Source organism: Poecilia latipinna, unplaced genomic scaffold, assembly GCF_001443285.1.
Source record: "Poecilia latipinna isolate Pla-1442-1.1 unplaced genomic scaffold, P_latipinna-1.0 Scaffold196, whole genome shotgun sequence".
In the NCBI taxonomy this organism is placed as follows: Eukaryota; Metazoa; Chordata; class Actinopteri; order Cyprinodontiformes; family Poeciliidae; genus Poecilia; species Poecilia latipinna.
In genome coordinates, this window is record NW_015112812.1 from 405169 (window position 1) to 429561 (window position 24393).

General features: G+C 40.1%; 4 protein-coding genes and 1 long non-coding RNA gene across 7 annotated transcripts; 3 read left to right on the top strand and 2 right to left on the bottom strand.

Annotated features, from left to right (window-relative positions):
• atp5pb (ATP synthase peripheral stalk-membrane subunit b) lies at window positions 1-5998 on the bottom strand. Its single transcript, XM_015030973.1, has 7 exons — window positions 5883-5998; window positions 5212-5248; window positions 4456-4601; window positions 4123-4286; window positions 3209-3334; window positions 1488-1667; window positions 1-255 (listed from the first exon to the last, which is right to left on the bottom strand). Exons 1-7 carry the CDS (start codon window positions 5908-5910, stop codon window positions 178-180), a joined length of 759 nt encoding a protein of 252 aa, XP_014886459.1. The 5' UTR covers window positions 5911-5998; the 3' UTR covers window positions 1-177.
• Window positions 5999-7631: 1633 nt separating this feature from the next.
• traf3ip3 (TRAF3 interacting protein 3) lies at window positions 7632-13746 on the top strand. Its single transcript, XM_015030962.1, has 14 exons — window positions 7632-7854; window positions 8267-8716; window positions 8813-8918; window positions 9014-9119; window positions 9220-9247; window positions 9636-9665; window positions 9785-9880; window positions 10530-10601; window positions 10820-10960; window positions 11075-11212; window positions 11293-11428; window positions 11523-11668; window positions 12835-12951; window positions 13105-13746. The coding sequence occupies exons 2-14, from the start codon at window positions 8300-8302 to the stop codon at window positions 13303-13305; spliced, it is 1734 nt and encodes a 577-aa protein (XP_014886448.1). The 5' UTR covers window positions 7632-7854; window positions 8267-8299; the 3' UTR covers window positions 13306-13746.
• Window positions 13747-14205: 459 nt separating this feature from the next.
• On the top strand, window positions 14206-20689 carry dnase1l1l (deoxyribonuclease I-like 1-like). Its single transcript, XM_015030972.1, has 8 exons — window positions 14206-16660; window positions 16744-16832; window positions 16908-16994; window positions 17083-17204; window positions 18303-18415; window positions 18556-18713; window positions 20117-20213; window positions 20291-20689. The coding sequence occupies exons 1-8, from the start codon at window positions 16514-16516 to the stop codon at window positions 20369-20371; spliced, it is 894 nt and encodes a 297-aa protein (XP_014886458.1). The 5' UTR covers window positions 14206-16513; the 3' UTR covers window positions 20372-20689.
• Window positions 16501-20318, bottom strand: LOC106946566 (uncharacterized). The gene is made up of 4 exons (XR_001424797.1): window positions 20231-20318; window positions 19566-19701; window positions 16722-16789; window positions 16501-16593 (listed from the first exon to the last, which is right to left on the bottom strand). It is a non-coding gene; the product is annotated as an uncharacterized LOC106946566 (long non-coding RNA).
• On the top strand, window positions 20291-24262 carry LOC106946554 (midasin). 3 transcript variants are annotated; one of them, XM_015030960.1, is made up of 7 exons: window positions 20291-20367; window positions 20946-20985; window positions 21080-22711; window positions 22791-22857; window positions 22950-23175; window positions 23900-24019; window positions 24100-24262. In XM_015030960.1, exons 2-7 carry the CDS (start codon window positions 20946-20948, stop codon window positions 24214-24216), a joined length of 2202 nt encoding a protein of 733 aa, XP_014886446.1. In that variant the 5' UTR covers window positions 20291-20367; the 3' UTR covers window positions 24217-24262. The 3 variants fall into 3 exon arrangements, with proteins under 3 accessions (XP_014886446.1, XP_014886444.1, XP_014886445.1); XM_015030958.1 differs by lacking the exon at window positions 20291-20367 and adding an exon at window positions 20588-20712; XM_015030959.1 differs by lacking the exon at window positions 20291-20367 and adding an exon at window positions 20588-20712 and having other exon boundaries at window positions 22953-23175.
• The last annotated feature ends 131 nt before the right edge of the window (window positions 24263-24393 follow it).

A 24393-nucleotide genomic window follows, 5' to 3' on the forward strand; every position in this document is an offset into this window, starting at 1 on the left:
TTTAGGTTGAATAAGAGAACCATTTATTTTACCGTCTGATGACGTGTAAATACTGTACACACCCATAATGTTGACATAGACAACTGTTGAAGAGAAATAGTTCACTTTGTAAAATAAACATAACGCCTCGTCTAGAAGCTTTGAGCCGAGGGTCCGATTAGGCTTCATCAGGGAGGATTACGCCGCGGCTTTGGCCTGGGTGGTCTTAGCCAGCACTTTGAGATCTGCAATGCACTTGGCAATGCTCTCCTTCTCCTGGAAAAGGAAGAAAATAAAAGATAAGGACACGAAATATAAAAAACAATTTCCCCAGGCAACCTTCCCAAACAAACACACTACTTCAGTCTTTTCCTCATTGTCCTGTAATAAACTTTAACATGCAGACCTTGAGATATACCAGGGTTTTATAAATAACAGGTTCCTAAAAATCTTACTTTTTTTAAGTTATTTTCCAGACTTCATGATTTCTTATTCAGCAGTTTGTACAACATTCAGGACACTTGAGAAGAACATTTACCCTGTTCCGTTTAATGATCTGCATGTTCAACAAACTGTAACAAAATGCTGAAGCTGGTTGTCTATTCTCAGAACAAAAGTTTCCTGGACTAAATGCAGATTATGTGAGGAAAAGTTTGTATTTGGTTAACCTATAGATTATAAAATCTAAAGAAAAAATCATTTCACTGGCTTCAGATATTAAATTTCATATCTCTGTATTTTTATAAAATACTTTGGGGTCAATATTGTAAATATCCTGGGTTGACTTCCTGGTAAATAACTCAAAAAATAAAATAAAAAATTCAGTGAGTTGGACAAAAAATGTAAGTTATTATGCAGGAAGTTTAAGATTAAAAGAACATAATCTAAATATGATAACCCACTTTACTGTCGTGAAATCACATTTTTATCAATTAGTTAATAAAATGAGTAATAAAATGTGGGACACTTTAATGTTTTGCCATAAAAATCTCTCACCTAAAGTTCAAAATCAATGAAACATCGTCTAATTGATCATCCTATCAGTGATGCAAAACTTGGCAAACTGGTAATTCTTAAATATCTCACACAAATTAATCATTGCTTAAATGATCAGAAAAACATTTGTGTATCACTCTCTGAGTTCCTATTGAGGCAGCAACATAAATATCAGTGTAAAATCTGTTTTTGATAAATAACCAAATAAAATCAACATGAACAATTTGTAGCATTTCAAAAACAAACATGTAAATATTTACTCAAAACAAAAAAAAAAAACAAAAAAAAGAACACAGCTGATTATGTTTTAATCCCATTATCTTGTAACAAAGTCAATACTTTAAATAAATGACACAAGAACAGCTCAGCCATAAAGAGGCACTTATCTTTATTGCTCTAAATAATTTTCCGGCCATAAGTGGGGCTTCTCTGCACAACAGCAAAGCTCCAAGATCTCATTAAGCTTCGGCTTTTCCATCAACAAAAAAAAAAAAAAAAAGGGAAGGACTGACCTGCTGAGGAGTGATGCTGCTGATGACGTTCTTCTCCACCCAGTTGATCATATGTTCCTGCTGCAGGCGGCGGTTCAGGTGCTGAAGGGCAATCTGATAGTCCAGGCGCCTCTTTACCTCGTTGGTCACCATGTGTTGCCTCTCCCTGTAGTTGGTCTCCAACAGCATGGCCACGTTGTTCTGCAGCAGAAGAGGAGCAACAAAAGGCCAATATGTTGGGTCAGAACTTGGGTCACCGTGATGCAGAAATGTGACCTCACCATCTAGATGCAGCTTATGAATTGTTCATTTAATACACATACACATGCTTGAGTAAAAAAAAAAAAAATTTAAATTCAGAGCTCCTAAAACTACTGCACATTAACTTCTTTGGTCAGGCACATTAAAAATGTTGCTGCAGTTTTTATTTGTAACCAGAAGAGGTCAGTAAAATCTCCTTTTAATTCCTACAGCTCTCATTGAATCGTAATACTATGGAGAAACATTTTATTCAAAATTAAATAAACACCGTTATCAATTAATAGTACATGTCCCCATGAAATAAGATCATAATAACTATTCCAAAAAAAAATAGATACTTTTAATGGGGAGCTTATTTTGTCTCAAGGTTTTAGTTATGTCCAGACTTTTTTTTTTTTTTTACTTATTTCAGGATTACTTAATGCATTTCATTTATTTCATAATGGTGTTTTATTCTGTGACATTTATTTTTTCAGCTACTTTACATTTTGTTTAGATGGCAATATGGAGGACACTGGAGAGCTCCAGGATGATTTGCTTTTCTCCCTGGGAGAATTTGTTTCCCCTGCGCTGCAGGCCTCGTTTCCCTTGTAAGCAGAGGATGTCTGCTGTTCATGTGCTCTTATTTTGAAACGTACACAACTCCTGAGGTCGCCATCGCTGCGACTGGGTTGATTTGAGCAAGTTAAGAAGAACATTTGATTAAACGGAGATGAGTTCTCCTGACAAAAAGTTATCCCACCTCTTTCATTGGCCTGTTATATCAGTTCAAGCTCTAATATCTCACGCAGACGAGCCCCACAAAGAAAACTGGGCCTCCTCATTTAAATAAAACACCTTCATGAAACAATGAAATATATAAATCTTGAATAAATAAAACTGAGTGACAAAATAAACACCCTATTAAAAAGTTGCTTCTATTTTAGATTTTTTTTTTGTTTTGTTTCATGGAGACATTTGTTGATGGATTAATTATTTAACGATATTTGGGTATTTAATTTGTAATTAATTTCCATAAAATACGAGTGCGACAGTAGCTGCTCTTCCATTAACCATAAAACTTGGCAAATTAGAATTACGAAAACAAATCTGCTGAATGAAAACAGCAATATGGGGAAAAAAAACAAAAGCGTTTTCAATAACGTTTTTTGCACCTAGTGGTTTTTCAGCCATATCAAAATATGTACATTTCACTAAACTGCAGTGAAAGCATTTTTCCTGAATCACGCGAGTCATGTGATCACCAGCCAGACGTTACTACTGCTGGAAAAAAAAAACAAAGAAGACAGGAAGTGGTCTTCTTTTAGGAGGAGGATGGCATGGCATGTTTTTTTTAAAGAGTAAACAAACGTATTCACATTATTTAATGGAAATGCCACAATTAGGAAACTGTGTTTTTCAAACTTTAGTGGAAGAAGGACAACCTTTTGCTCACATTTGCAATGGAAACACAGCTAATGTCGTGAACCACAGGTGTTTACCCTCTTGGCGTCGAACAGCATCCCCCGTCCCTCAACTCTCCACTGTTCCTTCTTCTCATTCTCAATCGCCTCAGTCAGGAAGGATATGTGGGAGTCCTTCGCCACCTGGGCCTTGGCCACTTTTTCCTGAGAGAAGAAAGATCAGAGAAATGATTTTCAAGTTTGACAGAGAAGAACATTAAGAACATTGTGAACCGATAGCAGTTTTCTGATTACTGATCTTTTAAAAAAGTCTAGCTTACCGATTCCGATTTTGGCCGGTACCATTTTTTTTGTCTGAAATGTTGCTCAATATATCAAGAAAGTTGCTGAACTGGCAACAATGGGGTGACTATTGTTAACTGTAAATGTGCAGATATGACCTGGTTGGCCGGTTTGCCAGTCAAACTTCTCTCACGGGAGAAAAGAAAAGCACAGTGGTTGATTTTTAGACCTTTGCAAAGGTTGAAAATATCGGTGGATAAAATCGGCTTCACATATTAAAATTGGCCGATCACCGATCTCCCAAAATTAAGAAAATCAGTACCGATAAATTGGTGCACCTCCATTGTGAACTAAAGGTCTGACAGAACATACTAAAACAAAGCTGCTATGGGGAAAAAAACTGAACAGTTGGGGTCAAAGTCTTTAACAACTGGACCAAATACATTGCTAATAATACAACCCATCACCAACCAGTATATTCTCAGTCGATATAATCTCTGTACAGAAAATACTTTAGTGTGCTTTAAAAGAAAAACCTGATTCGGAAGTCAATGAAATCATAAAAAGAAACTCTCTGAAACAACAACGGCACCAAACCCCCTCGACTGTAACTTATTGCATTATTGTAAATACAACCTGACATCAGTTTGCATCAGTATTACAAACACATATGGAATTACTTATTTGCAAAAAGTCAAATATGTAGGCACCTCATTTATACTGTCAATAAAAGCTGCAACAGTTGCACCATATTTCTTGACACCATAGACGATGATTGTGCCAATGCAGATGGCGTATATGGTCTCATGGTTGATGACGTAGAGTTCTTTGGAAAGCAAGTAGACGATAAGCCCAGTGCCTAGCATGTATGGTCCTGGAGAAAGACAAAAATACGTTTAACAAGTTAAACTAGTAGAACATCCAAGCTGCAGTTTTTGTGAAATAGTTTAGAAATTACTTTTTCTTCTTCACTGTATCCTTTTACAAGAGAAGGCAATGAAGTGACTTTAGAAAAGTTCAGATTGCGTAGCAACACCACTCACCTGTGACTCCGGTTTTTGGATATAGGAACTCGAAAAGCTCCTCTGGGATGAGGCCATGGCGGACTTTGCCTCCGTGCTCTGGCAAAGGAGGTACGGGGGCCAATCTCTGGGAGGATGTTTGGAGGGAGCGAGACGCCTGAACCAGACTGAGAGAGACAAAAGGATCAGTAACTTTAACAGATATTGCCTGCTTCATACTTATTGCAGCTACTGTATAACCTGTTTGTAACAGATCATCAGGTTATAAGATCCAAAAGCGTCTGTATTTTATTTTGCATGGCCAACAATTGGTGACAATTATCAACAACTTAACACCAGTTTCAGCATCCAACAGTGGAGCTGTGGCATTAGGTTGTTGCACATCAAAATTGCAACTAAAAAGCCATTTTAGAATAACCAATAAAACAAAAGTGAGACAAGAGAGCACAATTTAGAAACTGGAAGACAAGGTGCTGTTGACAGAACTCCAAGATTCAGATACTGAGATCAAACTGAAGCTCATTGGTGGAAGCAGCTTGACCACAAAATACAGAGTAACACTCCATCAAATGAATTAATTTAGTCAGGAACGCTCCAGGAAACATGGGGTGAAATTTCTTCAGACTTACTTTGAAAAATTCATAGAATGAAGTCTGTTTGATTGTAATTGCTACTATTTTTTTAATCACCATATACATTCAAATCCAAATCTCTGTTTCTAGGATAATTGTTGAGGCAACACATAAAAGGTAAATATAAGTATTAAAAGATACAAACCCAGCTCCAATGAGGCCGCTGCTTCTCAGAGAGTTTGCTGCAAATAGAGGGACAAGGCGACTTAGAGCAACATCAGAACTAATGCCAACAGTGGTTTTACCCAAACAAAGACAATGCCGGTGTAAAATGTCATTAAATGGCATGATCACACAAAGGGAAGCCACTTGTAGTTTGTTTTTGTTTTTTTGTTTGTTTGTTTTTTGTTTTTGTTTTTTTGCACAACATACAACAGTGCAAGAAAAATATCTGATGAATTTCAAATGAAAAGGTTGTGAACAAATAGAAATAAGCTTTAAAGTCTGGAATGCTTAAACTAGAGACGTTAATAACATGACATTAGCAGACGTGCAGTTACCGTTAGCTAATGTAGCTTCAGATTATTACACCATAAGGAAATTAATGTGGACATTTAAAATAAGTATGCTGTCTACATTTACATTTCAGGGCAATTAAAACAATAAAGCATTCAATGAATTATCAACAATAACTTCAAATACACAAATATTATCTTCAACATTAGCATGTTAGCATCGGCCTATCTCATTCAGTGCGCGGCCTACAGTTTACCCTTCACATACAGTCATTTAAAATGTAATTTCTCTAACTGGAAAGTGTCCAAAAACAGATAACAATTCACGGACGTGACATGACAAAAGTTGCTCATCACAAACCTGAGAGAAAAACGAGTCTGGACAACATGTTTGAAGAGTGAAGTGCCAATTTGTACTTCACCGGGTTTCGGCCTCTCCGTGCCCTTCTGCAAAGCCACAAGGATGACAGAGACTCGGGAAACAACGCGAGACTACGGAGACAGCCTTGTTTATTTTTTCTAAAGGCACCAAACTCAGAAACCACCAGATGGCGGTATTCGCAAAGACACACTTTCAAGACTTTTTTTTGTTTTTTGTTTTTTTGAGAGAAGAAATTTTTTCAAATTTGCTTCAAAGTTCCGATGCAAAAATAAAGAGATCTACTCAGTATTAAACCATAGCGGTGGGAGCAAGGTCTGTGAACGTCAGACAAAATAGGCACCATTGACACGAAGTTTTAAAACAAAACATTATTCTAGAAGAATAAATACACAAGAAACACGAAGTCAGGTAAGACTTGTTTAACGCCAAAAACTAGCACATATAAATTATGGACGCATTTATGTGTATTATGATGAAACCCTATAACAAACGTTTTATTTTCAGTGTAAAAAAAAAAAAAACAAGCTTATCATAATCTCACGATTTGCAGATAATTATTAATAATTAGTTACTTATGTTTTAATAAGTTGCATTTATTTTTGTTATCTGTCAGGAGCATCCACATTAATTTCAGAAGAAAAAAACATGTTGAACATTTTCAGTCACTGATTTCTATCTGTAACTCTAGGCCTGGATCTGTTAATTTACGGCAGTTTTATGCATTTATTCACTTCAGTGTAAATTTAATTGACATAAACAAGTCACAATCAAAAATCAGTACTGCAAAATTAACATTGCTCAATAAAACACAAGAAATATACACTCCAGTCATACAACTTTAATTCTGTTTTTTTTAACAAATCAAGAGTTTGGTTGACAAATCTAACTTTGTTATAATTTTTTGACTTACACAGGGTCAAAATATAAAAAAAAACAGACACTGTTTACATGCAACAAAAGCAGGACAAAGTGCCGCATATGATACAAAAAAAACTGGAGGTAATAGGTAAGAGGTATAACAAAAAAAAAATTAAACTTTAAAGGAAATAATAAGCCAGACAAACATGGATAAAAATGGCAAAATGTGCAGTGACATTAGTTTGAATGACTGAAAAGTAAACAAAATTGTGTTCATGATGATTCTGGAGCTGGAGATAAAAAGTCGGAAATCCCTGTGGGAGTCTTCGATCTAACACCACATACAATAAAAAGGAATCAAAATAATGGATAAAAATATATAAATAAAACTAAGCTGTACCGGTATTAGTACCTGCATGTAAGTTGAATTGTTTTGGGGTTTTTTGTTATGCTATTATGTCATATTAATATTTTAGATTTATATCATGATGTTTTATGTCTTAGCATACTATATCTTAAAGTAGTATCCATGTATTACTACATTTTATATTATATACAATGCTACATAATACAGACATCTGTAGAGGAAAATCTGTGTATGAAACTTTGTCCTAAAGTTAACGTTAAAGTTGTGAATGTCAGATTGTCAGCCTGTAGTTGCCACAAATGGGGCAATAAGTTGACTATGTCATCACCAGTTCTCACCACACTTGACTAAAGCTTCAGCAATAAAAAAAAAACATGTCTGCTCACACAGCACTGCTCTCTGTCCAAATGGTGTGTTTTATCCCAGTTGGCTGGCCTGCATTGGAGCGAGTGGGGGGGTAGGGGGGGGGGTCTGGCCTGTCTGGGTCTGTCTGTAATCTTGGGGCCCACCCGTGTGTGGCATCAGCGTGGTGCGAGTGGCTGCTGAGATAGAGGAACATATGACGCTGTGGTTCTCTTCACTTCCTGTAAAATTATGCTCAACAGAAACAGCTACATGTGAAACGCAGACAAAAACCCGGGCGCTGTCGGAGAGGAGAGGGAGAAAATGGACGACTTCTTGGCCTCGCTAGAAGAAGTTTCTTCAATGAATGGCCTGGCCTAAAAGGTGAGCCTCATCTTCACGCTTTTATGTTCATTCGGTGTTTTTTTTTCTTCTTCTTCTTCTTCTTCTTTAAATTATCTTGCACCTGCACGGCTGTAATCAACTCTTGGCAGGGCCTGCAGGAGTCTCTTGTTGACAACTGTGGAAATAGATTTTAAAGAAGCTTTCTGAGTAGCATTTTTTTTAGAGAGAGAGATGCCTCTAAACTCGGCTCGTCATGCATGCTTCACAGAGAAAATGGGTCTAAGTTATTTAGGGTGTATGATGGCTTTCACTTTAAACGATCCCAGCAACAAAAAAGCGTATAAATCTTCAGATTATAAAGCTTAGAATTTATAACTTTGACTTCACTGCTCTCCACCTGCTAAAGGTTTATTTTCTGTATGCCCTGTATCATGATGTAATTCCCCTGTAGCATCGGGGCGGCGTGAGAGTCCGAGGAGCTGCCATGGAACACCTGGACTTTGGGGTAACACGACACTTCCAAGAGAGAGAGTTTGACAGGAAAGTTGATTATCGAGCGGAGAGACGCGAGTATTTGCGAGGACGCAACAACGTGACTTTGTGCCGAAGTCCCACCAGAGAGCTCGACACGAGACAGATCAAGACGCAGCTAAAGCAGAAGAGGCAGTGGGAGTTCTTGAACCGGAGATCGCTGAGTCCGGAGCCACAGAGCTCAAAGTGCATCATCTGTTCCACAGACCTGTACTCGCTTTCAGAGTCACATCTGTACAGACTCTATAGATCAAGGAGCAAATCTGAGAAACCGCTCACAAAAACGCAAAGGTTTTCCTCTGCAGATGGGCATCAAGAGATGATTCTAACGCCAGAGAGGGGAAGTGATTGTCTAAGCAACAACAAATGGGTAAATGTTTCTTCTTCAGGTTGTTTTAGACTCTTGTGCTCTTTCAGGCTAAATGTGCATATTTATGCTCTTCTCTCATCCATTCTTTTCCCTCAGGCTTTGCTGTGGTCAGAATCAACACCAGCAACGAAAGAGGAGAAAGGTCAGGCAAGGAAACAGACGTCTACCTCCGCCACAGAAACCAGCCAACACAGGAGAAAAAGTAAAACAAACAGGAGCATTTTTTCCTTCAGTTTTCCAGCAGGCTGCGTCTGATCTGTTCCACCAAATAATATCTGGTTTTCCTCTTTCTTACAGCTCAGAACACAAGCACCAACACAGTGAATAAGACCGCAACGATTCACCAGAAATCATCTGCACAAACTGAAAAAAAGATACGAAAAGAGATCAGTGTGCAAACAGAGTGAGCTCGATTCGCATTTTCCATGAAATATAATCTTTTAATAACATATTATACGCAGGAGCATTCTGGGTCTTCAGTAATGAGATGTTTACCTTCGCAGGTCCGGGTTCATCACGGTCAAAGAATCAGTAAGTTTCAAAACGCGACTGTTTACATGTTTGGTGAACGTTTGGTCATGTTTTTCTTACGTTTGTGTGAATTTGATGATGTTTGGGCATATTTAGCTGTTTGGACAAATGTAGTTTTATTTGTCAGGTACTTCCGTGTTTTTTTTGTTGTTTTTTTTGTATGTAAACATGATTGGTGCACGTTTGATTACATCTGTCGTGTTAGATTATGTTCTGTCACCCTCAGTGAATAGTTGGAGCCTGTTTAGCACATGATTTGAAAATTTGGGACGATTTGGGGGTTAAAGGCCGACTTTACCTAGAATCTCCTCTCAGGTGTGAAGTAAAGTTTGTTTTTTCATTAAGTAGTTTGAATTGTTTTAAATATGTCTCCTCTCTGTCACAACAGGAAGTTCAGAGATTATCAGACTACTTGCAGGTAAACAAAACCACATCCTCAGCCGTTTATTTTTGCTTTCTTCATTTAAAGCAGATCTATGTAGACCAACAGGTTATTTGAATGTGCTCAGTGTGCATTTCTGTTTGCGCTCTAATCAGGAAGCCCTGTGGAGAGAGGAGACGGTGAAGAAGAAGCTGGCAGTCCTTACGGAGATTTCCACAAACCTCGTCAACTCATCAGACGTGCTGTGGACAGTAAGATGCTTTTTTCTGTTTCTGGGACCTCAGATCGGGTTATTCCTTCTCACACGGCCGTTTTGTTTTCGGTCCTTTTTGTCTTTCACGCTGAAATGTGTCAGTCTCGTACCGAGCAGCAGCAGCAGCAGCAGCAGCAGCAGCGTTTGGCGGCTGCGGAAGGCCTGTGCAGCTTGTGGTTTCAAACTTCCTGCTTCCGTTTTTCATCTATAGGACGAGCGCGAGTTGTCACTGTTACACAGGAAGGGTGTAGCTCTCTTTTACCGTTATAGGTGCAATGCAGGAGGATCCTGAGCTTTCTTCTGGCTCCTCTGGTTGCTCTGCATGAGAGGGAAATACTAAACCGTCTTCTTAAAAATTAGTTGAACAAGTTAAGTGAGCTAAGTTAAAAGGTATTGACATTTTAAACTAGACTCTAGCAAAGGTATGTTATCATTTTTGTGTCTTTCAGTGCAAGGGCACACATATTTCGCTATGTGTGTGTGTGTGTGTGTGTGTGTGTGTGTGTGTGTGTGTGTGTGTGTGCACCTGTTAGATGAGCCCATGAATCAACTTGCTTGCTGTCACAGCTGTTGCTACACGAACCATTAATTTTACATCTGCAGGTTTAAAGCGTGACAGTCTCTCGTTTCCTCTCTAACCCACACAGTCTCGCTGCAGTGAGGATCTGCTGAGAAGCAAGATCAAGGTTTTGGAGGCGCAGCTGCAAGTCTGCCTGCAGGTAAGCAGCAGCAGCAGCAGATGGAAACTGAAGCAGAAACCAAACAGGCTTTTTTTTTTTTTTAAATCAAAAACAAAAAAAAAAAGCCAGAGCTGGTTGTCTTTTCATGTTTTCTGTGAAAAATTTCATTTTCTTGTTCTACACCGCTCAGATTTTCTTTTTTTTTTTCTTTTTCCATATTTTATGAGGTGTGACAATCTAGTGTTGTGTCCTTGCAGAAGTTTCCTAAAGATGGAGTGAAGAAGCTGATGCTGCAGATGGAGAAGCAGAGGGGAACGTATGAGGAGAAGGCCTTGGTTGCTCTGCAGAAAGCCACGCAGGAGAAAGCTGATGCTCTCTGCCAGGCTGAGACGCTGCAGGTGAAATTCACATCAAAATTTACTTCCCCCCGCCCCAACTTTCACATTTCGCTGGACTTATTGCTCCATCAGCTCTGGAGCGGATTTGTTCAGGATGTTACGTTTTGTGCACAGGAAGCGCTCGTTACGGCACAAGCAGAGGCACTGAGGTGGCAGAGCCTTTACAAAGAGCTGATGCTGAGCTCTGGACAGCTCAGGGAGAATCATCACCTCAGCAATGACCAGCTGCAGCAGCTGCACACTGAAGTCCAGGTATGGTGCACAAGGAGAGTTAAGAGATTTGAGTGCAAAAAATATATACAAATACAATCCTGGCTGTGTGTGCCGTGCAGCTGTCCAGAGCCAGAGAGGCCGAGCTGAGGGGTGAGGTGACATCACTGAGGCAGGAAAAGCAGGAGCTTCAGTACAACATCTGCCTCCTGGAGGAGGACAACCAGGCTTTAAGAGACGAGATCCAGAACCTTCGAGGTAAAAACGCTTCAGTCGTGTTTGCTCGGAGAAATTGTCCCAGCACTTTCGACAACCCGCAGACGCTTAGAAATCCTTCCTCTCTGTCCCAAAGACGGGGGCGACGAGGGCCAGAGCTTCTTCGTCCAGGAGCGTCTCGAGTCGGGCGACGTGGAACCAAAACTGACCGTCAGGAGGGACTCGCAGGTGGGAGAGGAGCTCCGACTCACTCAGGAGAAACTGCAGCTTAAAGAGAAGGAGGTAACCTTTGGACGAGTTCACACAGTTCATGTGCTGGTGGTTTCCGAAGCAACAGACAAGAAATAATACAGCCAAGCACTTTGCAAAAACAATTCCAGGGGTTTTACAAAAAAAAAAGCTTTGTGTCAATTTTAATTTACATTTATCGACATGGATGAATAATTCTCCGTCCATGGCACAACATCATCAGATCGTTACGGTAAACTAGAACTGGATGAAAGGTCTTGATCCCTCCCAGGTTGATTTGATGGGTCACTGCGCAGAAAAACACACAAGTTTCTTAAACGTAGATGTGGTGAAACTATATTTTATTGGACTCAGCAGCTCAACAATGTTAAGAAATGTTCAATGATGACGAAGGAAAATAAAAAGAAATTTCTTTGGAAATTGGTGTCTGTGCTCAGATATCGAGTTTTTATTGCTTTGATAACTTTGCCTTTTAGCGACCCTTTTATTAAAAACCTTTTATTTACCCCCTTAAAAAAAAGTGAACAATTTCAAGCTGAGGCTCTTCAGCATTTGCACGCAGCTTTCTCATTTTAAGAAATTCATCCCAAGCTACTGTCTTCAGCTTCATCTCTATATAAAATACAAATTCAGTGTAGTTTAAGCAATATGTCAAGATTTTATCAGAAGGTTTTGCATTTTTGCCATTTGGCAAAGAAAGGCAGAAAGAGTTCATACAAAGATTTCATACAAATGGAGCTAAACATCTTGACCTAAACTATAGCTCCATCTTTTGGTGATTTCTTTCTACCAGAATAGCAGTGCAGGTGATTTGTTTATGTTCCAAGGGAAACTAGTTGTTTTGCGGCATATCCAGGAGCATGAATTTTATCATAAAAGAAGAAACAACACAAAAATCACAACAGGATTTCCTGTTCTGCTGCTTGTGGACATTCTGTATTGGAGCCACTCTCTGCCCACACTTTAGAGAAATCAATTTCCATCTGTATAGTGTAAATGTACACCCAGCGCATCTTTAAGCAACAAAAATTTCCCAGGTTCCATTTTGGTAAAACATTTTACTAATAGAGTTAAAGCACATTTAGCAGATCTTCCTTTAGATATAATTCTGAAGTGTAAATGTGGTTCTGGTGGGCTGTGGCTAAATTTAGTCTGCATATGGTGTGTGTGTGTGTGTGTGTGTGTGTGTGTGTGTGCAGTGTGAGGAGCTGCAGACGGAGCTGCACGCCATGGAGCAGGAGTGTCAGTCCAGCCAGGCTCGACTGTCGCAGTGCAGAGACGAGCTCCGGCAGCTCAGCCACCGCCGCAGGAGACCGGTCAGTCCATCGTGTGTGTATATGTGTGTGTGTTTCTTCACAAAGCTCTTTGCATTTTTTTTTCTCACAGGAGAAGCAGGAAGTCATTGTTCCCTCAGAGCAGAAACTGATTTTAATGTTTTTATGTGATGCTTTCCCCCTCTCTCTGTTCAGATGCTGTGCAGCTCTTGGTGGAGGATTTGTCTCTTCTTCCTCCTGCTCCTCGCTGTGGCAGGGGTTGCCATGTTGTGGTCATGGCATCCCCCTTTCAGGGAGCAAGTAGAGGTCCTGTGCGCAGACATAGAGACAAGAATAGAAGACTATCTCATGGAAATGGCCTCTCCTCAAAACTCCGGCTGTTTTAGGCCAATATGACAATGTGGAGTTTTAAAGTTGTTGTCGTTTTCTACCGTTGTAGATTTCGTTTTTAGTTTTAAAACTTTTAGTATGAATGCTTGTGGTTCGTGTGTTAGTTTTCAGACTTGGAACTCGGAGTTTGTTGCGATGTGTTGGAAATGCGGCGGGTGTACTGTACGTTTGTGCAGAACGATAAAATGATTTTAAGTTGTTTACAGCTCACAACAAGGCATTTTCAGAAACTGTGAGTCTAAACGTCAGGTTTGTGCAAGAACAGCGATCATCTTTTGTACTGTAAAGGGACTGCGTAGCCAGAATTACAGCCTTAATTAAAAATAAATTCATTCATTTAAATATTTTTGTCATTAACAACGTGAAGAAAGGCTTTCCCCGTTGCTTTCCTTTTTCTCAAACCTAAAAACCTCCTGGATCTATTAAAGTAAAACTAAAACAATCAAATCAGTTGTTGTTGGTTTGTTTTTGGTTTTTGTGGTTATTCATTTGAATATTTGTTTGAAAGGGCATTAAAAGGAAAGAGGAACCACACAGCTGTAGAAGGTCTGCAGCAGATGAAGCAGAAATACATCATCACTTCTGCACGTCACCTTCAGGATATACAGCTTAAAACGAGGGAAAAAATGGGTTTAAAGTGATCTTTTAATTTCCTGACATGTTTCTTCTGACTGTCAGTAATGTTAGCATTTTGTAGCAGACCAGCCAGAGGCCTGACTTGAGAATTAGGGTGATGGCCAGGAGGCTTTCCGACCTCAAAACCCTGGAGCTCATCACCGTAAATCATCAAATACCAGTGAAAACATGAAGGCATGGCTGCTGTAATAAATATTTTTACTGAAGATTTTTTTTTTTAAATTTAGCAATCAGGAGAAAATAAATAATTATCTATATGTTTTAATAAAATGTAGATACAAGTTTTGTTTCTTTTATTGATGCTTTTTTTCCATATTTCCTTTCGGAAACAGACTTATTGGTTGAATCTCTTATTAAATCTAAATCTGCCAGGGTTGGGTTTGGATCATTTCAAGATTATTTTGAACTGTTTGCTCTTCCTGGAATAAAACAAAACTCTCCCTTCAATTGTAAGCCTGTAATTTTTGCTGAGTAATGTTTCAGTCACAGGGTTTCATCAGGTAAACTCACTCTAATGATTAAAATCTCTGATTGCTGCTGCTGGAGTTGAGGAAGTGGTTCTGAGTATCTGACCAATCACATCCAGACGCCGGAAGGAAAAAATGTACAAGAAACGATCAGTCGTTCAGGGAAATCAAAACTTCTTGTAAAGGTGAAATAAACTGCCTCACTGCAGATTGTTTCGATCTGAATTTGTCTTAAGAGGAGAAATATTAACATTTTACATTATTAAATTCAATATATGCAGCACCTTGCAAATGTTTTCCTTCCCCATGGAGTGTTCTTTTGTTTTGTCCCGTTGCAAACGCAAACTTCCACGTACTTTATTGAGATTTTATGTGAAATTTAATTGTGGAGTTGAGCAAAAAGGATGCGAGATTTTCAAAGTTTCTAATAAATTAAAATGTAAAAAGTCTGACATATTCAGCAGCTTTTATTCTGACGCCCCTAAATAAACTGGATTTCAACCAAATTTCAGCAGTGACCAACGTAGACAATAGGGTCCATCTGTGTGTTTAAAAATGTTTCTTACTGAAATGCCCAGAGAACAAAAATCTTGAAAACCAAGAAACACAGAGAGAAAGTTTTCTGCTTTAAACAAGCAGTGAGTCGACAACTTTGAGCGTCTCATCGAGCTTCTTCCGGTCTATCGTCGGAGAACAAGACATGGCCGCCCATCTAAAGTAACATGACAGCCAAGGAGGAAGAAGCCAAGAGGAACACCGTAACTCTGGAGGAGCTGCAGACATCCGCTGCTCATGAGAGAAAATCTCTTAGACAAATATTAGCCACAACGGAGAAGAACAACATTATTGAAAGCTTTTAGAAATCCCGTTTGCAGTTTACAAGAACAGCAAACAAACCCTCACACAAAAACGACAAAGATTGCAAAGAACATGAGATTTAAATGAAAACCAGTTTGTTTGTTTGTTTTGTTTTTTTGACATATTAGTTGATAGGGAAGACATGTCAGGTTGGTGGGATGGTCTAATTAGATAGATGCAAACATTTATCCAGCAAGAGTAGTTTGAGTTTGATTTGTGGAGTTGTTCATATCGCTACAGTCACACTTTATTTTCTAAAATGTAACTTCTCTTCAACTCGGTGCCCTCCTGTCATCTAACAACAGAAAAACAATATTTATGGCAACACCTTTTTGGTGATAACGATGTTCTGAATGTAAATACGGCAAGACCTTTTGAACATTATTAAATCACAGGAAAAGACCAAAAGAAAACCACAACACCACAGTGATACCACTGCCGTTACAACGTCCAAACGCTCCATTCAGGAAGATGCTGTTGTGTCAGTGAGAAAAGAGAGACGGTGAACTGGTTTTTACTGGAACTGGCACACAGAGCAGATGAACAAAACCACACACACTTCTCTCTTTACATGACACCGATTTTGGTTTATGTTTCCGCTTTCTAAGGCTTGAAATAGGTAAGTGGGCGAATATTTCTGAGTGCTTCTAAATAATTGCTTAAATTGGGTTATCATCCTTCAGTTTGCTCACTAAAAACAAGAAATAAATTCAGTTTATTTATTTAACAGAACCATCTTCACTTATTATTCTTCACTGTTGTGTCTGTAGATTTTTTTTAATTACTCTTCTGGTTTATTTGGGATTTTTGTTTACTTCCCTCTGTTTAGGCAGCAGTAAAATCATCTTAAAACATGAAATGTATCTTCATTACCAGCTGTGGTTGCATTATGCTGCAGCTCTTTCCATGTCATCGTTCCTGAAGCTAAGAGGTATAGCCTCCAGCATCATCTGTTGTCTGATAACACTCAAACTTTAAACACAAAGCTCCTCTCCCATTGTTTATTGTGTTCTGGTTGTTTTAACTGTTCCAGACGAAGCTCCATTCTCAAAATCCACTGACGCAGCGCATCCACAGCGCACAGCCCCTCCCCATCTCTCACCACCAAATTCACCTGCCTGTTGTCCAAACGCACCAGTGAGGAGATGGGCCCTTGAAGTCAGTCTGCTGGTGATCCTCCTCTCTGACGGTAAGCAGAGTCGCCGTGAAGCTCTGCAGCTTCGTTAACTCACAGAACGACTCACGTCTGAACGATGAGGACCGCCGGGCCGCTGCTGCTGCTTGTCGTCGGGTTGTGCGCGTTCAGCGTCGCGTCTTCTCTGAAAATCTGCGCCTTCAATGTTCAGAGTTTTGGTGAATCCAAGGCAAACAACAAGAGGGTGATGGGAGTTCTACTGAAGGTACTCTGCTGGGAGTTTGAAACAAACTACATGAGGAAAACCTGGTGTCTGACAGATCTACCTGTGTTCTTTCTGTCCTCAAGATCCTCTCTCGGTGCGACTTGAGCCTCATTCAGGAGGTCCGGGACGCTAAAGGGGAAGCAATACAAGCTCTGGTCAAGGATCTTAACAGGTACAAACTGGAAGATTAGATGTCTGAAGTGAGAAAGTCGGTATATTTATCATATCTTGATGTTGCCGTCATCAGATTCGACAAATCCAACTCCTATTCGTATGTGGAAAGTGAACGGCTGGGCAGGAAGAGCTACAAAGAGCAATACGTCTACATTTACAAGTAATTCGGCTAATTAGAAGTGAACCGGATCTGATTCTTAGGATTGGCTTTGGACCAGAAATGATCTCTCTTCTGTGATCATCTGCAGGAATAATATGCTAAAGGTCAAGGAGCGCTTCCAGCATCCTAAACTGGAGGGAGAGGGAACCAATGAGACGGACGTTTTCTCCAGAGAGCCTTTTGTCATCCGCGTTCACTCTCCCACCACGTGTAAGAAACACAGCAAAATAAGAGCCGATTAAAAAAAAAAAAAAAAACTGTCAAGAAAACGTTTTTTGCCCCCTCACGGGTTTCTTCTGTTTTTGCTTTTTTGTCAAATTTAAAACACGTTCAGCATGTCAATGGGAACGACTGGTTTCATTGTAAAGCATCTTCTGAGAGTCCAGAAAAGCTCCATAAAAGTCTGATGTCGGCATTTCAGATCATTAAAATGTGTTATTGTCAGAGAAGGATAACCTGGGTTAACACAAAAGGAGTTTTCACATGTTGATTTCATTCATTAAAGGACAAAAAGCTTCCCAGGACAACCTGGCTTTATGTAAAACAGCTGGAAATGACCACATCTGATGCAAAAGTAATGCTATAGGTCACAGCAAGATTTACCTTATTACTATTGCAATATTTACTAATATTAATCACCAAGGCTTCATACTGAAAATGTCCTATATCTGAGCTTGAACAACCTGTCCAGTTCTCTCAGTTGGATTTACTAAACGTTGACCAAATCACTCCAACACCTTCATTTTGATTTTGTTTGTTTTGGAGCCAATCAGAGGTGAACCTGCTGGTGTGATTAGGAGCAAAACCTGCTGCAAAACCCAAATCAGCTTAACTCTAATCATTATTAAACAGTGCCTTGTGTTTGCTCAGGTTATCTTTGATATTAAGGTTTGTCTGATGAAATGAAGCCTAGTAATATGACATAAAGCAGCTGTACAAATATATCTGATGTATCCACTACCCGGTTTATCGCAGAGTTTACATAAATTCTGACTTTTTCCGAACCAGAACAGGACAAAAACAATTTGTTCAAGCCATGCAAACATCTTCTGGAATGATAAAAACAGTTTTCAGAAGGATGGACTCCTGCTAAGCACAGATGTTTCCTCGTAATCATCAGAGATGACTTGAGTTAGTCATCTAAAATGATGTTCGGATGAAAAGGCACATTCATTTAAGCAACATTCAAAATGAAACGACTTGTAGCTTCAAATATGTGGGGCCTTCTGAACATAAACATGCTCAGATCTTCTGATCTACTTCAGCAGATCTGAAGTAAATCATTTGCTAAATGCGTTTCTTTTCTAGTGGTGAAGGATTTTGTCCTTGTTGGGCAACACACATGTCCAAAGACAGCCATGCAGGAGATCGATGAGCTGTACAGTGTTGTCAAACAGATTCACAAGAAGTGGAAAACCGAGGTAGGTGAAACCTCGCCGTTATCATCAGCATCGGTCTTATCTCACTCGGTTCTGTTTTTAGCCAAAACGCCTTGATCCAAGCTGGTTTCCCTTCTCTATGCGTACACTTCATGAGTAATGCCTCGCTTCCTTTTTTCCAGAATGTGATCATCCTGGGGGACCTGAACGCAGGCTGCAGCTACGTCACCGCTAAAGGGTGGAAGGCTGTGCGCCTCAGGAACGACCCCGGATTTCACTGGCTAATTGGAGACCAGCAGGACACGACGGTCAGAGAGAAGACTCGGTGCGCCTACGACAGGTCAGGCCGAGTCACACACATCTTTAAGTGGTTCTGTCACTAGAGATGGCTGCACCACTGCGGGCATGCGTGAAGAATCTCATCATTTCAGTTTCATCAGTAATCAGTCTGAAGAGTGGCTTCCTCTTCAGCGGTGATCTCGAATTGCACACTTCGCAACTATAAAAAGATAAAACCAAACTATGACATCAAAGATTTGACCTTTCCAAAAGGTCAATCTCTCTCTTTCTCAGCTTAAGGTAGGGGCTATAAATATATCCAATCATAACAGCGGTCTCAGCAGCATTTGCTTGGGTGCAATATGTGGTATTGTATTTTAGGCGACGTGTTTTAATGCTCTAAATTTAAATAACTCTTTCGGTCAGCTTCACTCACGCTGATGCTCAAGTTTAGATTTAATTTAACAAATTAAATTCACAAACGCTGATGGGAAAAGAAAAGAGTAAGGAAAGATGTGGTTTGATCAAAATCAGTATCATCACTTGAGGGACTGATTTGTATGAACCTTTACTAGTTTCTCACATTTATTTTAATAATTAAAAATTTTTATATCTTCTTATTTCTGGCCTTCTAAATATCTGCGTCAAATGTAAGAGCTAAATTTAACTTTTACCTTCTGCATTGTTGCATAGAGAGTGTGGGGTGTTTTATTTTTGTAGGTTTTTTTTCTCACTCAAAAGTAGAATATACAATTGTCCACAAATTGGACATTTTAATTGGTTGTGCATTCTAAATAGATATATCCATGCAAGCAGAAATGTATATCAGCATCACCAATATTCCCTTTTTTTTATGTTCAACTCCCAGAGAACATTTGGAAAAGAGAAAAAGTCAGTCAGCAATTCATTTTACCGGGAAGTGAGAATCAGGGCAGAATACGTGTTCAACCTCGGTCCTCACTCCAGCTGTTGGACCTGGATGTCTGGTGGTTCCTCTCTCTTGAGTCCAGAACCAGGTGGTAACATCAGGAATTGTTCCCACTGACAGTCTAGGCAAAACAAAACAAATTGTGCAAGAACTTTAGAGAACATTAGATGGGAAACAAAACGCTACACTGGATAAAAACATTACCAGTGTAGTCAGACTCAGTGTCACGTGATTAGACACTGATTACAAAAAAAAAAAAAACACATTACGTGACATATTACACAATGAAAGCAAAAAACAAGTGTATGTTTTTATGATTTTTGTGACAAATGGTTTAAAATCACAAACTAATGTATTTCTGGTTTGAAGCAGCTGTGCTAATTCATTTATCATCTGTGGAATAAAACAATAAATTAGTCCCATTAAAGTCATAATGAAGGCCCTCTGAAACAGTCTTGGTCAGAGGGAGAGGTGCGCATGTTTCCATTTTTCTTTTTCTGATGGTCAATGTTGCCCTTTTTTCCCCCCCCACTCAGGATCATTGTTCACGGCCGGGAGATTATTTCTGGCGTAGTTCCTGGTTCAGCTCAAGCGTTTAACTTTAAGGAAAACTTCCATCTTACCGAGCAAGAGGTAAACATGAGAAATACCTGATTTTAGTTCATCTCTGCATGTGGTGTGATAATATTTGTGTCACTTTGTCCCTTCAGGCTCTTGAGGTGAGCGACCATTTTCCTGTCGAAGTTGATCTGAGGCCGACTCACCGCCACCTCCTGAGGAGCGAGCTGTAGGTCGCAGCACGTCGCCTCTAACGACACTTATTTTAACTTGAATTTTCTTGTTTTTAATAATAAATGAATAAAGCAGTCAAGAGAAACAGTTTTGGTGCTTTTCGTCTCGCTCCTCGTCACAGTGGCGCCGGCGAACAGCGTTTCTGCACGAAGCGTTTTCGTCTGCTGGAGTTTGTGTTGTGCTTCTGAAACCAAACCCACATCAAAGCTGACATCATTTCATGAGCTCATGAAGGTGCGCTAGAGCAGCAAGAGACAAACACAAACAGCTCGGGTCTTAAGATTTTGCTTTTCAGAGAAGGCAAAAAAAAATAAATTTTCTTCCGTCTTCATCTTTTATGGTGAGTTTATTTTAGTTGCTTTTCAGCAACATATTTCAGCGGCTGAGTGTGAATTTATGCTCGATCTGTTCGACAGGAAGTCACTTGCAGCCAAAGCAGAGGAGTTACTTTGAGCTGTCTTTGTTTTTTGTTTTTTTTGGGGGGGGGGTTTTTAGAGCCAGTCTGACTGTTACAACAGATTTAAATTAGTGTTCATATGAATCCTGCTTTAACATTGATTTGTGTTTGTTAAGATGGAGGGCTTTGCTGATCTTCTTACTGATGCATTTTCAGGTAAAAAAAAAAAAAAACATCATAACAAAACATTAGCAATATTATTATTTTCATGTTGTAGGATTTCACTGATGTTTTCTTTTCCTGTTTGCAGAGGGTTCAGTTCCCTCGTTCTCCACGGGAGATTTGGACTTTGAGAGTTTATGCTTTGATGAGAAGAGCGAGAAAGAACAGGACGAAAACCCAACGACAGAGAGCGACGAGGCTCGGCTTCAGGAAGCATCTGCAGAAGGTGCAGCTTTGCTGGAGGGCCCCACTGCAGACGCACTGAACTCAGATGAGAACGCTTACAAAGAGCAGAGTGATGAGGAAAATGATGAAGAGGGGCTTAACGGGGTCCGTTTTAGCAGTGAAACCCCAGAGGACGATGAATGCCCAAGCTCCGGCGGAGAAGAAGAACGGAGCGATTTCTGCTCTGCAAGAGATGAAGAGGAGGAGGCTGAAAGCCCAGAGGAAGAAGACGATACGCTGAAGTTGATTTATAAAACAGTGGATGGGATCCTGGAGGATGAAGACTCTGAGATCCTGGAAGATGCTGATGAGCTTCAAGTTCTGCAAGAAGATGCGCACAGTGATGAAGAGGAGGACGCATGTAGAAACGAGAACATTGCAGAAAGCCCCGAGAGCGAGGGGGAACAACAAGTCGAACAGGACTCCTCCGAATCCGACTATGAAGGCGTGAAAACTGAAGAAAAGGAAAATCCCGGCACTGTCGATACAGCAGATTCTGGTTTGGAGTTCTCCTGCATGTCTCTCCAGAATCTGCAGGATCTCATCTCTGAAGTGGATGGTGAGGTTTACGAAGAGAAAATGTCAGACTTCACTGGCGACGAGCACCAGGAGGCAGGTGAGAGCTTTGCAGATTACCCCTCAGACTTTTCCTCTGGTGAATACGGCAGAAATGCTGCACGGAGCGCCTCGCCTCGTCCGAGGGAGGAAGAAGGCCCGGAGAGAGCCGTGACCGAAAGCGTGTGGAGCCACGGGTCTGAGGAGGCGGGTTCTGGGAAGGAGGAAGAGTTCCTGTTCAGCAGAGACATAGAAGTAAATGTTGAGAAGATGATGATGAGCCTGTATGAAGCAGCTGGAGATGAAGCTGAAAGGAAAGCAGAGCATTTGTTGAGAGGGACGAGCTTTGATGATGAAGAGAAAACAAGTGAGAGCGACTCCTACAGCTCCAGTGATGATGAAGAGCCGCCGAGAAGATCCAGTGATGTATTTTCACATAAGTCCAGAACCCGACTCCTTGAAGACGACACAAACCTGGAGGACATTAAATCTCTTGGTGCCAGCGGCTCTGATGACTGCAGCTTTGGGCGCGACAGATGCGATCCAGCTGAGTTCCTCAGCTCAGAGTTAGGTGCATTAGAAACCAAAACCTTTCTGTATGAATTCTTCATGGGCCAAGAGGACACAGATGGGACAGAATCACCTAATTCAGGCAGAAATCAGTGTCCGGATCAAGATGTCAACAGCTACTCTGTGGTGCAGAAGAAAGACCCGATACCAGCAAGTCCGTTCGTCCAGGGATCCATCGACGACAGCTTCTTCTTCGACAGTGAACCCAATGACTTCACCGATGACGGACAGCAGCAGCAGGAGGAGGAGGAGGAGGAGGAGGAAGAAGAAGACGAGTACGAAGAGAGGAGAAACTTTGAACAGATGAAGCAGAGAATCGAAGCTTTCAAAAAATTTTACGACAACAGCGATTACGAGAACGGGCGAGAAGGTCAGTGTCCACAACGCAGAATCAGTCTTTCCTCGTGTGATAAACAGCTGATCGGTTTCCAAATGTCTGTGTTTTTCAGAGAGGCAGATAAAAGTCCAGTTTTGTGCAGACCCCTTATCTCAAGTGAATTATTATGAAACTGACAGGTGGGTAAAATTCAGTCAGTGCTAAAGTGTACTGTAAAGCAAAGCGTGGCAGATGAAACAAAAACGGTTGATGCTTGATTTTTGCTTCTCAGCAGTGACAGAGACTCGGTCAGCAGCTCCTCAGACGGGGAGGAAGACCGGAGCTCTGAAGAACAATCTGATGACAAAGAGGAAGATCTGAATCCTGCAGAACAATCTGAAGACAAGGAGGAAGAACTGAATCCTGCAGAACTATCTGATGACAAGGAAGAGGACCTGAACTCTGGGGATCAATTTGAAGACAAGGAAGAAGACTCGAGCTCTTCAGAACAATCTGATGTAAGAAGATCTTAATTCACTTACACGGCACACCACAGAAGCACAGAGCAAACAACGCCTTGCAAAATCATTCATTGACCTTGAGCTGCTTCATATTACCCTTTACAGCCACAAACTTAGATTTAAGTGGGATTTAATATGAAATGGAATTAAATCTATATTTATTTCAAACATGTAAAATGTCAGAGCAAAAAAAAAATCAAATAAGAAGAAAACAAACAAAAAAGACCCCATAATTATCAAACATAAAAAACAAAACTTTTATATCCAGTTCCCCCAACTGTCTCACTCAAAAATATCCCATGTGCAAATGTACATATCCAATTTCTACTTGATGTCACAATTTCTACTCTTTCAAAATGAAATCTGTTCAATTAATTTACTATTGTGCAGTAATGCTATCTACAGTCTCCTGTAACATAGCCATAGAGATGCATTCATCTTTAGCAGAACAACCCAAAGCAAAACATTTTTCTATCTATTTTTCTATTCTATAAAATCCACTGTATATAAACAAGACATCTCATACATCTAGTCATGTTTAATCTGCAGTGCTGCATTAATCAGCAGTATGCTAGCAGATTCACAATGTGTCCTTAAAATTCTGTCATTCTTTCACTTTTCAGGTTTACTACTCAGCCCCACATATTTACTTTCTGGCTGTAATGTAGCAAGGTCACATTGGGTGATAAATATATAACTGGATTGATTTGTCTGTACCTAGGAACCACAGGAGCCTGAAGAAGACCAGGACATAAAATCTGTGTTTGATCCCCCAATCATTCAGCAGCATCAGAGCCCTGCAGACGTCGTTGACACACAAACCTGCACAGCAACACCCAGGGTGTGTTTTTACTCAAGGTCTTTACCCAAAGTGTTTCCTTTTTAGATTATTTTCTAAGTGACTGTCCTCTGCTCTCCCAGTCTTTCAGCACACTGAAGATGATCGTGACGCTGGGAGTGCTGACGGCGACGGGGCTGATGATGTTCAGCCTGACCACAGACCAGCCCGACTGGCTCACACAGTTTCTCTTCTTTTAGAGCTGCAGCTCATTTTGGTTATAAAGGATGAAGAAAAAAAAGCTCTGTACACATATGCATTTCTACCTTTAATACTATTTTTTTGTTTACAATGGAGATCTTTACTTTGAAAATATATAAATGTAAAATACAACTTAAAAAAAAAAGTTTTTTAATGAATTTTGTGGTAATGATTTT